At 46.2% G+C, this 13,316-nt stretch overlaps 1 protein-coding gene across 3 annotated transcripts in view; it reads left to right on the top strand.

Annotated features, from left to right (window-relative positions):
• LOC129822962 (E3 ubiquitin-protein ligase MARCHF6-like) overlaps positions 1-13,316 on the top strand; it is a 30,696-nt gene that overhangs the window by 15,260 nt on the left and 2,120 nt on the right. For all 3 annotated transcript variants that reach the window (XM_055881557.1, XM_055881556.1, XM_055881558.1), the window contains 11 exons: positions 301-381; positions 980-1,048; positions 1,959-2,033; positions 2,729-2,863; positions 3,206-3,325; positions 5,935-6,035; positions 6,222-6,359; positions 10,504-10,747; positions 10,852-10,921; positions 12,787-12,968; positions 13,147-13,281. In XM_055881557.1, coding sequence (XP_055737532.1) covers positions 301-381; positions 980-1,048; positions 1,959-2,033; positions 2,729-2,863; positions 3,206-3,325; positions 5,935-6,035; positions 6,222-6,359; positions 10,504-10,747; positions 10,852-10,921; positions 12,787-12,968; positions 13,147-13,281 — 1,350 coding nt within the window. The remainder of the gene's footprint in view (positions 1-300; positions 382-979; positions 1,049-1,958; positions 2,034-2,728; positions 2,864-3,205; positions 3,326-5,934; positions 6,036-6,221; positions 6,360-10,503; positions 10,748-10,851; positions 10,922-12,786; positions 12,969-13,146; positions 13,282-13,316) is intronic.

The following is a 13,316-nucleotide window of genomic DNA, read 5'->3' as shown; positions in this document are numbered from 1 at the left end:
CAAGCAGCTGCAGGGGAGATCTATCTCTGATTTCACAGGGAAGAACTCGAAGAGTAAATGGTTCCATGTCCCTTATTTAGTGGGAGGTAATAATACTATCATATTGTTTACACAACAGGTCTTTATACAAGCAACCATTCCCGGAGCACAATGGCCTTGTGTTAGGTTGCAGACATACCAGGAGTGTATTAAAGGCATAACATCCCAGTCCAACACAGAACATATCCCTGGAGAAGTTACAACAGCTCACCTCAAATTCTGCCACCACAGAATGGTATTGAATATGTGTGTCTTCTCTAGGTTCAAGCTTCCCATTTCGAGGGCCTGATCACGACCATCGTGGGGTACATCCTGCTGGCCATGACGCTCATCCTCTGTCACGTATCCTTCCGTCTACTGATGGGGATCACTTCCTGTGACCATGCAGTGTTACCATAGAGACCTTTCCATTGTTTTTGTGTATAAAATTATGTGTTTTAGAGGTTAATACGGGAGGAAAAATGCATTCCGGTCTTGTCCTGTCCCGATCCCACCACAGTTCTATAACCCCGACAACTTTCCTGTCCTGTCCCGACTTTCCTGTCCTGTTTCCTGTCCTGTCCCTCACTGCACTTTGCTGCAATTGAGTTTCCATAGCAAAGGCCAGTTTTTTGCTGGGTGCGCAGTGTTTAAGAAATCAAAGAGAGAATTGTTAGCTATCTACTTTTCCTTGACTGTCCAGATGATAAAAGGCCTATTATAAAGTTTTAAATAGTGATTTGAAGACTGAATAAGGTGTCTTAATGTTGGGAGGAGGGGCAAGGATGAAAAAAAAACATTCAAAACGATTTTTCCTTCTATAACTGCTTATAACACCACTGAAAAAAATGACTGTACTGCCTGTTCCTGTGGACTGTTGATCCTGTCCTGAACTTGACTCTAGAATTTCACTCTTGTTCTCGTGTCAACCTGTGTTTTTTTCTTAAGTGGTGTCTCTCAGGGGTTTGCTGCTCTGGTCAGGTTCCAGAGGTCCCGCCGTCTACTAGGGGTCTGCTATATTGTTGTCAAGGTAACATTTCGGTTTTAAATCTATTACTGTAAATCTGAATTAAATTCAACACTGAGCGTACAAAACATTAGGAACGCACTTTCTCTTTCCATAACATAGACTTATGATTCCTTATTGAGGTCACCTGTTAAATCCACTTCAATCAGTGTAGATGAAGGGGACGAGACAGGTAAAAGAAGAATGTTTAAGCCTTGAGACAATTGAGACATTGATTGTGTATGTTTAACATTCAGAGCGTGAATGGGCAAGACAAAATATTTAACGGGGTATGGTAGTAGGTGCCAGGAACAGCTGTTTTTTTCCCCCCACTCAACAGTTTCCCATGTTTATCAAGAATAAAAAAATATATTTTACCTCTATTTAGCTAGGCAAGTCAGTTAAGAACAAATTCTTATTTTCAATGACGGCCTAGGAACAGTGGGTTAACTGCCTTGTTCAGGGGCAGAACTACAGATTTGTACCTTGTCAGTTCGGGGATTCGATCTTGCAACCTTTCGGTTACTAGTCCAACACTCTAACCACTAGGCTGCGCTACCGCCCCAAAGAATGGTCCACCACCCGAAGGACATCCAGCCAACTTGACACAACGGTGGGAAGCATTGGAGGCAACTGGGCCAGCATCCCTGTGGAACGCTTTCGACACCTTGTAGAGTCCATGCCCCAACATATTGAGGCTATTTTTGAGGGCAAAAAGGGGTGCAACTCAATATTAGGAAGGTGTCCTTAATGTTTTGTTCACTCAGTGTAGAACGACTTGACTTTAAGAGGAAAACTAAATGAAGGTTGTAGTGCAACGTTTTTTACTGTGAATCTTCCTTTGACATCAATGAATGATTTATGAAATGTCTGAGTTTTCCTGCATAGTCCCTGTTGGCATGTGTGTGTTTAACATGGTGTGTGTGTGTTCCAGGTCTCTTTGCTGGTTGTCGTGGAGATAGGAGTTTTCCCCCTCATCTGTGGCTGGTGGCTCGACATCTGCTCTTTAGTACAGACATACCTCTTTCTTCCTAATCTGTCTCTCTTCTTGCTCTCTCCACCTCTCTCTCCCCTGTCTCTCTCCACCTCTCTCTCCCCCTGTCTCTCTCCACCTCTCTCCCCCCTGTCTCTCTCCACCTCTCTCCCCCCTGTCTCTCTCCACCTCTCTCCCCCCCTGTCTCTCTCCACCTCTCTCCCCCCTGTCTCTCTCCACCTCTCTCCCCCCTGTCTCTCTCCACCTCTCTCTCCCCCTGTCTCTCTCCACCTCTCTCCCCCCTGTCTCTCTCCACCTCTCTCTCCCCCTGTCTCTCTCCACCTCTCTCTCCCCCTGTCTCTCTCCACCTCTCTCCCCCCTGTCTCTCTCCACCTCTCTCCCCCTGTCTCTCCACCTCTCTCCCCCCTGTCTCTCTCCACCTCTCTCTCCCCCTGTCTCTCTCCACCTCTCTCTCCCCCTGTCTCTCTCCACCTCTCTCCCCCCTGTCTCTCTCCACCTCTCTCCCCCCTGTCTCCACCTCTCTCCCCCCCCTGTCTCTCTCCACCTCTCTCTCCCCTGTCTCTCTCCAACTCTCTCTCCCCTGTCTCTCTCCACCTCTCTCCCCCCTGTCTCTCTCCACCTCTCTCCCTTTTTATCATCAAACATTGCTCTCTATCTTTCCTCCCTGCTTTCTTAAATAAAAACACGTTTCTCTTCCATCCGTTCTGCAGGAGATGTTTGATGCGTCTCTGAAGGACAGAGAGCTGAGTTTTAAGTCTGCTCCAGGCACCACCATGTTCCTCCACTGGCTGGTGGGAATGGTCTACGTCTTCTACTTCGCATCCTTCATCCTCCTACTGAGAGAGGTAGGGGACAGGGCTCACACTTAGGCTGAGACCCAAATGACACCCTTTTCCCTTTTATAGTGTGGTACTTTTGACCGGGGCCCATAGGGTTAGTTCTGTGGACCGTACAGCCTAGTGCTAACAGATTCGGGCATTGGTTAGAATCTGAATCTTGCCCTTCTGACTCGCAAACTCTCCTACCTTTCCTGCCTCCTCGTCACTATCCTATCTTAATAACATACATAAAACCCCTTAAAACATGTATTATTATAAAAATAAAGTAGTGCACTATATAGGGTGACTTTGGAGACATTCTCATTGACTGCTTTGTTAGTGTGTTGATGAGTTGCTGTGTTGGGTCAGGTGCTGAGGCCTGGGGTCCTGTGGTTTCTGAGAAACCTGAACGATCCAGACTTCAACCCAGTCCAGGAGATGATCCACCTACCTATCTACAGACACATCCGCAGGTTCATCCTGTCTGTGGTACGTACATCTACAGACACCTCCGCAGGTTCATCCTGTCTGTGGTACATACATCTACAGACACCTCCGCAGGTTCATCCTGTCTGTGGTACGTACATCTACAGACACCTCCGCAGGTTCATCCTGTCTGTGGTACGTACATCTACAGACACCTCTGCAGGTCCATCCTGTCTGTGGTACGTACATCTACAGACACCTCCGCAGGTTCATCCTGTCTGTGGTACGTACATCTACAGACACATCCGCAGGTTCATCCTGTCTGTGGTACGTACACATCCTGTCTGGTACGTACATCTACAGACACCTCCGCAGGTTCATTCTGTCTGTGGTACGTACATCTACAGACACATCCGCAGGTTCATCCTGTCTGTGGTACGTACATCTACAGACACATCCGCAGGTTCATCCTGTCTGTGGTACGTACATCTACAGACACATCCGCAGGTTCATCCTGTCTGTGGTACGTACATCTACAGACACCTCCGCAGGTTCATCCTGTCTGTGGTACGTACATCTACAGACACCTCCGCAGGTTCATCCTGTCTGTGGTACGTACATCTACAGACACCTCCGCAGGTTCATCCTGTCTGTGGTACATACATCTACAGACACCTCCGCAGGTTCATCCTGTCTGTGGTACGTACATCTACAGACACCTCCGCAGGTTCATCCTGTCTGTGGTACGTACATCTACAGACACCTCTGCAGGTCCATCCTGTCTGTGGTACGTACATCTACAGACACCTCCGCAGGTTCATCCTGTCTGTGGTACGTACATCTACAGACACATCCGCAGGTTCATCCTGTCTGTGGTACGTACACATCCTGTCTGGTACGTACATCTACAGACACCTCCGCAGGTTCATTCTGTCTGTGGTACGTACATCTACAGACACATCCGCAGGTTCATTCTGTCTGTGGTACGTACATCTACAGACACATCCGCAGGTTCATCCTGTCTGTGGTACGTACATCTACAGACACATCCGCAGGTTCATCCTGTCTGTGGTACGTACATCTACAGACACCTCCGCAGGTTCATCCTGTCTGTGGTACGTACATCTACAGACACCTCCGCAGGTTCATCCTGTCTGTGGTACGTACATCTACAGACACCTCCGCAGGTTCATCCTGTCTGTGGTACGTACATCTACAGACACCTCCGCAGGTTCATCCTGTCTGTGGTACGTACATCTACAGACACATCCGCAGGTTCATCCTGTCTGTGGTACGTACATCTACAGACACATCCGCAGGTTCATCCTGTCTGTGGTACGTACATCTACAGACACCTCTGCAGATTCATCCTGTCTGGTACGTACATCTACAGACACCTCTGCAGGTTCATCCTGTCTGTGGTACGTACATCTACAGACACCTCTGCAGATTCATCCTGTCTGGTACGTACATCTACAGACACCTCCGCAGGTTCATCCTGTCTGTGGTACGTACATCTACAGACACATCCGCAGGTTCATCCTGTCTGTGGTACGTACATCTACAGACACCTCCGCAGGTTCATCCTGTCTGTGGTACGTACATCTACAGACACAACCGCAGGTTCATCCTGTCTGTGGTACGTACATCTACAGACACAACCGCAGGTTCATCCTGTCTGTGATACGTACATCTACAGACACCTCCGCAGGTTCATCCTGTCTGTGGTACGTACATCTACAGACACCTCCGCAGGTTCATCCTGTCTGTGGTACGTACATCTACAGACACATCCGCAGGTTCATCCTGTCTGTGGTACGTACACATCCTGTCTGTGGTACGTACATCTACAGACACATCCGCAGGTTCATCCTGTCTGTGGTACGTACATCTACAGACACCTCTGCAGGTTCATCCTGTCTGTGGTACGTACACATCCTGTCTGTGGTACGTACATCTACAGACACATCCGCAGGTTCATCCTGTCTGTGATACGTACATCTACAGACACATCCGCAGGTTCATCCTGTCTGTGGTACGTACATCTACAGACACCTCTGCAGGTTCATCCTGTCTGTGGTACGTACACATCCTGTCTGTGGTACGTACATCTACAGACACATCCGCAGGTACATCCTGTCTGTGGTACGTACACATCCTGTCTGTGGTACGTACATCTACAGACACATCCGCAGGTACATCCTGTCTGTGGTACGTACATCTACAGACACATCCGCAGGTTCATCCTGTCTGTGGTACGTACATCTACAGACACCTCTGCAGGTTCATCCTGTCTGTGGTACGTACACATCCTGTCTGTGGTACGTACATCTACAGACACATCCGCAGGTACATCCTGTCTGGTACGTACATCTACAGACACCTCTGCAGGTTCATCCTGTCTGTGGTACGTACATCTACAGACACATCCGCAGGTTCATCCTGTCTGTGATACGTACATCTACAGACACCTCTGCAGGTTCATCCTGTCTGTGGTACGTACACATCCTGTCTGGTACGTACATCTACAGACACATCCGCAGGTTCATCCTGTCTGTGGCACGATACATTGAGATCAGCACTTGGTGAACACTACATTTCAGACCTACATTGTTCCTAACGAGTAGTTATATGCTCAGCTCTGGGTTTGATCTCTCCTCTTGTCCCCCTAGGTGGTGTTTGGTTCTATCGTCCTCCTGATGCTGTGGTTGCCCATCAGGATCATAAAGGTCTTCCTCCCTGCCTTCCTCCCCTACAACGTCCTCCTCTACAGGTACACCTACGTGGCTCAACTGTGGCCAGCAGTGGTTGCCACCCCTGGTCCTGGAGAGCTGCAGTGTGTATAAGTGTTGTATTTGGATGCGAGTGTTTCCTAACACCCTCCCGTCTCCTTCCTCTATCCTCCTCCTCTCCTTTCTCTCCCCGCTCCTCTGTCCTCTCTCTCTGTCTCACTCTCCAGTGATGCCCCAGTCAGTGAGCTCTCTCTAGAGCTGTTGCTGCTGCAGGTGGTTCTGCCAGCTCTCCTAGAGCAGGGTCACACACGGCAGTGGCTCAAAGGTCTGGTCAGGACCTGGACTGTTAGCGCTGGATACCTACTGTAAGTCTATATGTACTTCTATACACACTTACACACTACTTCAGGGTACCTACTGTAAGTCTATGCATACTTCTATACACACTTACACACTACTTCAGGGTACCTACTGTAAGTCTGCATACTTCTATACACACTTACACACTACTTCAGGGTACCTACTGTAATTCTATGCATGCTTCTATACACACTTACACACTACTTCAGGGTACCTACTGTAATTCTATGCATGCTTCTATACACACTTACACACTACTTCAGGGTACCTACTGTAATTCTATGCATGCTTCTATACACACTTACACACTACTTCAGGGTACCTACTGTAATTCTATGCATGCTTCTATACACACTTACACACTACTTCAGGGTACCTACTGTAAGTCTATGCATACTTCTATACACACTTACACACTACTTCAGGGTACCTACTGTAAGTCTGCATACTTCTATACACACTTACACACTACTTCAGGATACCTACTGTAATTCTATGCATGCTTCTATACACACTTACACACTACTTCAGGATACCTACTGTAAGTCTGCATACTTCTATACACACTTACACACTACTTCAGGATACCTACTGTAATTCTATGCATGCTTCTATACACACTTACACACTACTTCAGGATACCTACTGTAATTCTATGCATGCTTCTATACACACTTACACACTACTTCAGGGTACCTACTGTAATTCTATGCATGCTTCTATACACACTTACACACTACTTCAGGGTACCCCAACTGGCAGTGATTTTATATAATTGCAAAAATATATTGTTGGACATTGAAGACTGTAAAAACACCAGGAAATTGGTTCCAACGTATTCCCACGTGTAATAGAGAGATATACTGTGCCTTCGGAAAGTATTCAGACCCCTTGACTTTTCCCATATTTTGTTACGTTACAGCCTTATTCTTATTACCTTTTTTTTAATCCTAAACAATCTACACACAATACCCTATAATGACAAAGCGAAAACAGATTTTTCTAAATAAAAAAACTAAAATCTTATTCACGTAAATATTCAGACTCTTTGCTATGAGACTCGAAATTGAGCTCAGGTGCATCCTGTTTCCATTGATCATCCTTGAGATGGACTCCAATCAAGTTCTAGAAACATCTGTGGTAAATTTAATTGATTGGACATGATTTGGAAAGTCACACACCTGTCTATATAAGGTCACACAGTTGACAGTGCATGTCAGAGCAAAAACCAATGAGGTTGAAGGAATTGTCCGTAGAGCTCCGAGACAGGATTGTGTCGAGGCACAGATCTGGGGAAGGGAACCAAAACATCTCTGCAGCATTGAATATCCCCAAAAACACAGTGGCCTCCATCATTCTTAAGTGGAAGAAGTTTGGAACCACCAAGACTCTTCCTAGAGCTGGCCGCCCCGGCCAAACTGAGCAATCTGGGGAGAAGGGCCTTGGTCAGGGAGGTGACCAAGAACCCGATGGCAGTGGTGTAAAGTACTTAAGTAAAAATAAAGTGCTACTTAAGTAGTTTTTGGGCTATCTGTACTCTACTTTACTATTAATATTTTGGGCAACTTTTACTTTTACTTCACTACATTCCTAAAGAAAATGATGTACTTTTTTGTCCATACATTTTCCCTGACACCCAAAAGTACTTGTTACATTTTTAATGCTCAGCAGGACAGAACATGGTCCAGTTCACACACTTATCAAGAGGACATCCCTGGTCATCTCTACTGCCTCTGATCTAGCGGACTCACTAAACACACTTATCAAGAGGACATCCCTGGTCATCCCTACTGCCTCTGATCTGGAGGACTCACTAAACACACTTATCAAGAGGACATCCCTGGTCATCTCTACTGCCTCTGATCTAGCGGACTCACTAAACACACTTATCAAGAGGACATCCCTGGTCATCTCTACTGCCTCTGATCTAGCGGACTCACTAAACACACTTATCAAGAGGACATCCCTGGTCATCTCTACTGCCTCTGATCTAGCGGACTCACTAAACACACTTATCAAGAGGACATCCCTGGTCATCTCTACTGCCTCTGATCTAGCGGACTCACTAAACACACTTATCAAGAGGACATCCCTGGTCATCTCTACTGCCTCTGATCTAGCGGACTCACTAAACACACTTATCAAGAGGACATCCCTGGTCATCTCTACTGCCTCTGATCTAGCGGACTCACTAAACACACTTATCAAGAGGACATCCCTGGTCATCTCTACTGCCTCTGATCTAGCGGACTCACTAAACACACTTATCAAGAGGACATCCCTGGTCATCTCTACTGCCTCTGATCTAGCGGACTCACTAAACACACTTATCAAGAGGACATCCCTGGTCATCTCTACTGCCTCTGATCTAGCGGACTCACTAAACACACTTATCAAGAGGACATCCCTGGTCATCTCTACTGCCTCTGATCTAGCGGACTCACTAAACACACTTATCAAGAGGACATCCCTGGTCATCTCTACTGCCTCTGATCTAGCGGACTCACTAAACACACTTATCAAGAGGACATCCCTGGTCATCTCTACTGCCTCTGATCTAGCGGACTCACTAAACACACTTATCAAGAGGACATCCCTGGTCATCTCTACTGCCTCTGATCTAGCGGACTCACTAAACACACTTATCAAGAGGACATCCCTGGTCATCTCTACTGCCTCTGATCTAGCGGACTCACTAAACACACTTATCAAGAGGACATCCCTGGTCATCTCTACTGCCTCTGATCTAGCGGACTCACTAAACACACTTATCAAGAGGACATCCCTGGTCATCTCTACTGCCTCTGATCTAGCGGACTCACTAAACACACTTATCAAGAGGACATCCCTGGTCATCTCTACTGCCTCTGATCTAGCGGACTCACTAAACACACTTATCAAGAGGACATCCCTGGTCATCTCTACTGCCTCTGATCTAGCGGACTCACTAAACACACTTATCAAGAGGACATCCCTGGTCATCTCTACTGCCTCTGATCTAGCGGACTCACTAAACACACTTATCAAGAGGACATCCCTGGTCATCTCTACTGCCTCTGATCTGGAGGACTCACTAAACACACTTATCAAGAGGACATCCCTGGTCATCTCTACTGCCTCTGATCTAGCGGACTCACTAAACACATGCTTTGTTTGTAAATTATGTCTGAGTGTTGGAGTGTGCCCCTGGCTATCAGTAAATAAAATAAAAGATTGTGCCTACTGGTTTGCTTAATATAAGGAATTTAAGAAATTATTCATACTTTTACTTTTGATACTTAAGTATATTTAAAACCAAATACTTTTAGACTTTTACTCAAGTAGTATTTTACTGGGTGACTTTCTATTAAGGTATCTTTACTTTTACTCAAGTATGACAATTGGGTACTTTTTACACCAGTGCCCGATGTTCACTCTGACAGAGCTCTAGGGTTCCTCTGTGGAGATGGGAGAACCTTCCAGAAGGACAACCATCTCTGCTGCACTCCACCAATCAGACCTTTATGGTAGAGTGGCCAGACTGAAGCCACTCCTCAGTAAAAGGCACATGACAGCCCGCTTGGAGTTTGCCAAAATGCACCTAAAGACTCTCAGAACATGAGAAACAAGATTCTCTGGTCTGATAAAATCAAGATTGAACTTGTTGGTCTGCCGAAGGTTTGTATGTATGAAAACGAATTGCTGCCAAAGGTGCTTCAATAAAGTACTGAGTAAAGGATCTGAAAACCTATGTTAATGTAATATTTCAACAACAAAAAAAGATTCTGACTAATTAGCAAAAATGCCTAAACCTGATTTTGCTTTGTCATCATGGGGCATCGTGTGTAGATTGATGCGGACATTTAAAAAAAAATATATATATATATATATATATATATATATTGGGCTTCTTGTGGTCAATTTGAAGTCTACATGTTCTGGCACCCTGACCATCCGCTCAAGAAAGAATCGGCCAGTGGCTGAATCTAGTTGATGATCCCTGCACTGCATATTCACACTTATTTACACACACTCCCAAACAGTATAGTATATATTTATTAACTCTCTCTACCTCCTTCCCCATCCCACACTCCTGTCTGCCCCCCCCCCCCCCCCACTCCTACCCCTCCTCATTTCCCTCTCTTGTCCTCCTCCCTCCCCCCCTTCAAGAGACCTCCACTCTTACCTGCTGGGTGAACAGGAAGACAATGAGGCCAACCAGCCTGTCAACAACAACAACAACAACAACAACCCTGCTCCCGGTCACCATAACAACAACCCTGCTCCCGGTCACCATAACAACCCCGCCCATGTTGTTGGGGAGGGGCTTCATGCAGCCCATCAGGCCATATTACAGCAGGGTGGACCTATAGGCTTCCAACCCTACCAACGCCCTCTACGCTTCTCCTTTAGGGTGAGTTACACTACACATTACAGCAGGTGGACCTAGAGGCTTCCAGCCCTACCACTTCAGGAAAAGTCCCCCCCTATAATATGTCTCTTTCCTCCTGTCTGTAGATCGTCTTGCTGATAGGCTTTATGTGTGTCACTCTGCTGGTGGCCAGCCTGGTGTGTCTGACGTTACCAGGTGAGACATGGTCATGGACACGCTCCATTATTTATTGAGGGATATTTATAGGGATAAGTGCCTTTCTCAGGGGCACATTGACAGATTATTCACCTAGTCAGCTCGGGGATTCGAACCAGCGACCTTTCGGTTACTGGCCCAACGCTCCTAACCACTAGGCTAGCTGCCACACTTGACATGTTTCTTAATTTAAATAAAATGTGTATAATTGATTCATCTCTAGCTGTAGGAAATGTATTGTATACCTTTTTTCTACCCTGAATGTCTAGAATAAATATTTTCATGATAGGTCATTCGGTAAGTATTCAGACCCCTTGACTTTTTCCACATTTTGTTACATTACAGCCTTATTCTAAAATGTGTTAAATACATTTTCTTCCCCCATCAATCTACACACACTACCCCATAATGAGAAAGCACAAACCGTTTTTCAGAAATGTTAGCAATTGTATTACAAATAAAAAACAGATACCTTATTTACATAAGTATTCAGACCCTTTGCTATGAGACTCGAAATTGAGCTCAGGTGCATCCTGTTTCTATTGATCATCCTTGAGATGTTTCTACAACTTGATTGGAGTCCACCTGTGGTAAATTCAATTGATTGGACATGATTTGGAAAGGTGCACACCTGTCTATATAAGGTCCCACAGTTGACAGGGCATGTCAGAACAAAAAAAAAGCTATGAGGTTGAAGGAATTGTCCGTAGAACTATAAGACGGGATTGTGTCGAGGCACAGATCTGGGGAAGGGTACAAAAACATTTCTGCAGCATTGAAGATCCCCAAGAACACCAAGACTTCGTAGAGCTGGCTGCCCGGCCGAACTGAGCAATCGAGGGAGAAGGGCCTTGGTCAGGGAGGTGACCAAGAACCCGATGGTCACTCTGACAGAGCTCTAGAGTTCCTCTCTGGAGATGGGATAACCTTCCAGGAGGGCAACCATCTCTGCAGCACTCCACCAATCAGGCATTTATGATAGAGTGGCCAGACTGAAGCCACTCCTCAGTAAAAGGCACATGACAGCCCGCTTGAAGTTTGACAAACACCACCTAAAGATTCTCAGACCATTAGAAACACGTTTCTCTGGTCTGATGAAACCAAGACTGTACTGTTTGGCCTGAATGCCAAGCGTCACATCTGGAGGAAACCTGGCACCATCCCTACGGTGAAAGCGTGGTGGCAGCATCGTGCTGTGGGGATGTTTTTCAGCGGCAGAGACTGGAAGACTAGTTAGGTCAAGACAAAGATGAATGGAGCCAAGTACAGAGCGATCATTGATGAAAACCTGCTCCAGAGCGCTCAGGACCTCAGACTGGGGCAAATGTTCACCTTCCAACAGGACAACGACCCTAAGCACACAGCCAAGATAACGCAGGAGTGGCTTCGGGACAAGTCTCTGAATGTCCTTGAGTGGCCCAGCCAGAGGCCAGACTTGAACCCGATCGAACATCTCTAGAGAGACCTGAAAATAGCTGTGCAGCGACGTTCCCCATCCAACCTGACATGTCTTGAGAGGATCTGCAGAGAAGAATGGGAGAAACTCCTCAAATACAGGTGTACCAAGCTTGTAGCGTCATACCCAAGAAGACTCGAGGCTGTAATCGCTGCCAAAGGTACTTCAACAAAGTACTGAGTAAAGGGTCTGAATACTTATGTAAATGTGATATTTCATATATATATATTTTTTGCTTTGTCATTTTTGGGTATTGTGTGCAGATTGATGAGGGGAAAAAAACACATTTATACCATTTTAGAATAAGGCTGTAACGTAACAAAATGTGAAAAGTCAAGGGGTCTGAATACTTTCCAAATGCACTGTATATCTGTTTCATAAGTAGCTGAAGCCTATCTGTGTACTGTAGTTTTTGCGGGCCGTTGGCTGATGTCGTTCTGGACGGGTAGCTCTAAGATCCATGAGCTGTATACAGCAGCGTGTGGTCTGTACGTGTGCTGGCTGTCCATCCGCGGTGCCACCGTGCTGTTGGCCTGGATGCCCCAGGGACGCACCATCATCATGATCAAAGTCCAGGAGTGGAGCCTCATGGTAAGACCTACTCTCTGCTGGAACTGTATGTGGACAAAGATATGGTAGGCTGTACTAGTTATGAAGGTGGCTGGATGGATACCTTTATATGGTTGGGTGTCCAAGGCCAAGATACTTTATGTAATATTTCAACATCCGATCATCTCGTGCCTTTAATTTTGTGTGTGGGTTTGTGTAGATTCTGAAGACCCTGGTAGTAGCATTGCTGGTGGCAGGTGTTATTCCTCTACTGCTGGGCCTGCTGTTTGAGCTGGTCATCGTTGCTCCGCTACGCGTTCCTCTGGACCAGACACCTCTCTTCTACCCTTGGCAGGTACTGAGTGTGTTAGAGAGCTAGAATGTAATAGT

This window comes from Salvelinus fontinalis, chromosome 25, assembly GCF_029448725.1.
Source record: "Salvelinus fontinalis isolate EN_2023a chromosome 25, ASM2944872v1, whole genome shotgun sequence".
Taxonomy (NCBI): Eukaryota; Metazoa; Chordata; class Actinopteri; order Salmoniformes; family Salmonidae; genus Salvelinus; species Salvelinus fontinalis.
The sequence above is the reverse complement of the archived record's forward strand: the minus strand, read 5'-3'. Positions and strand labels throughout refer to the sequence as shown.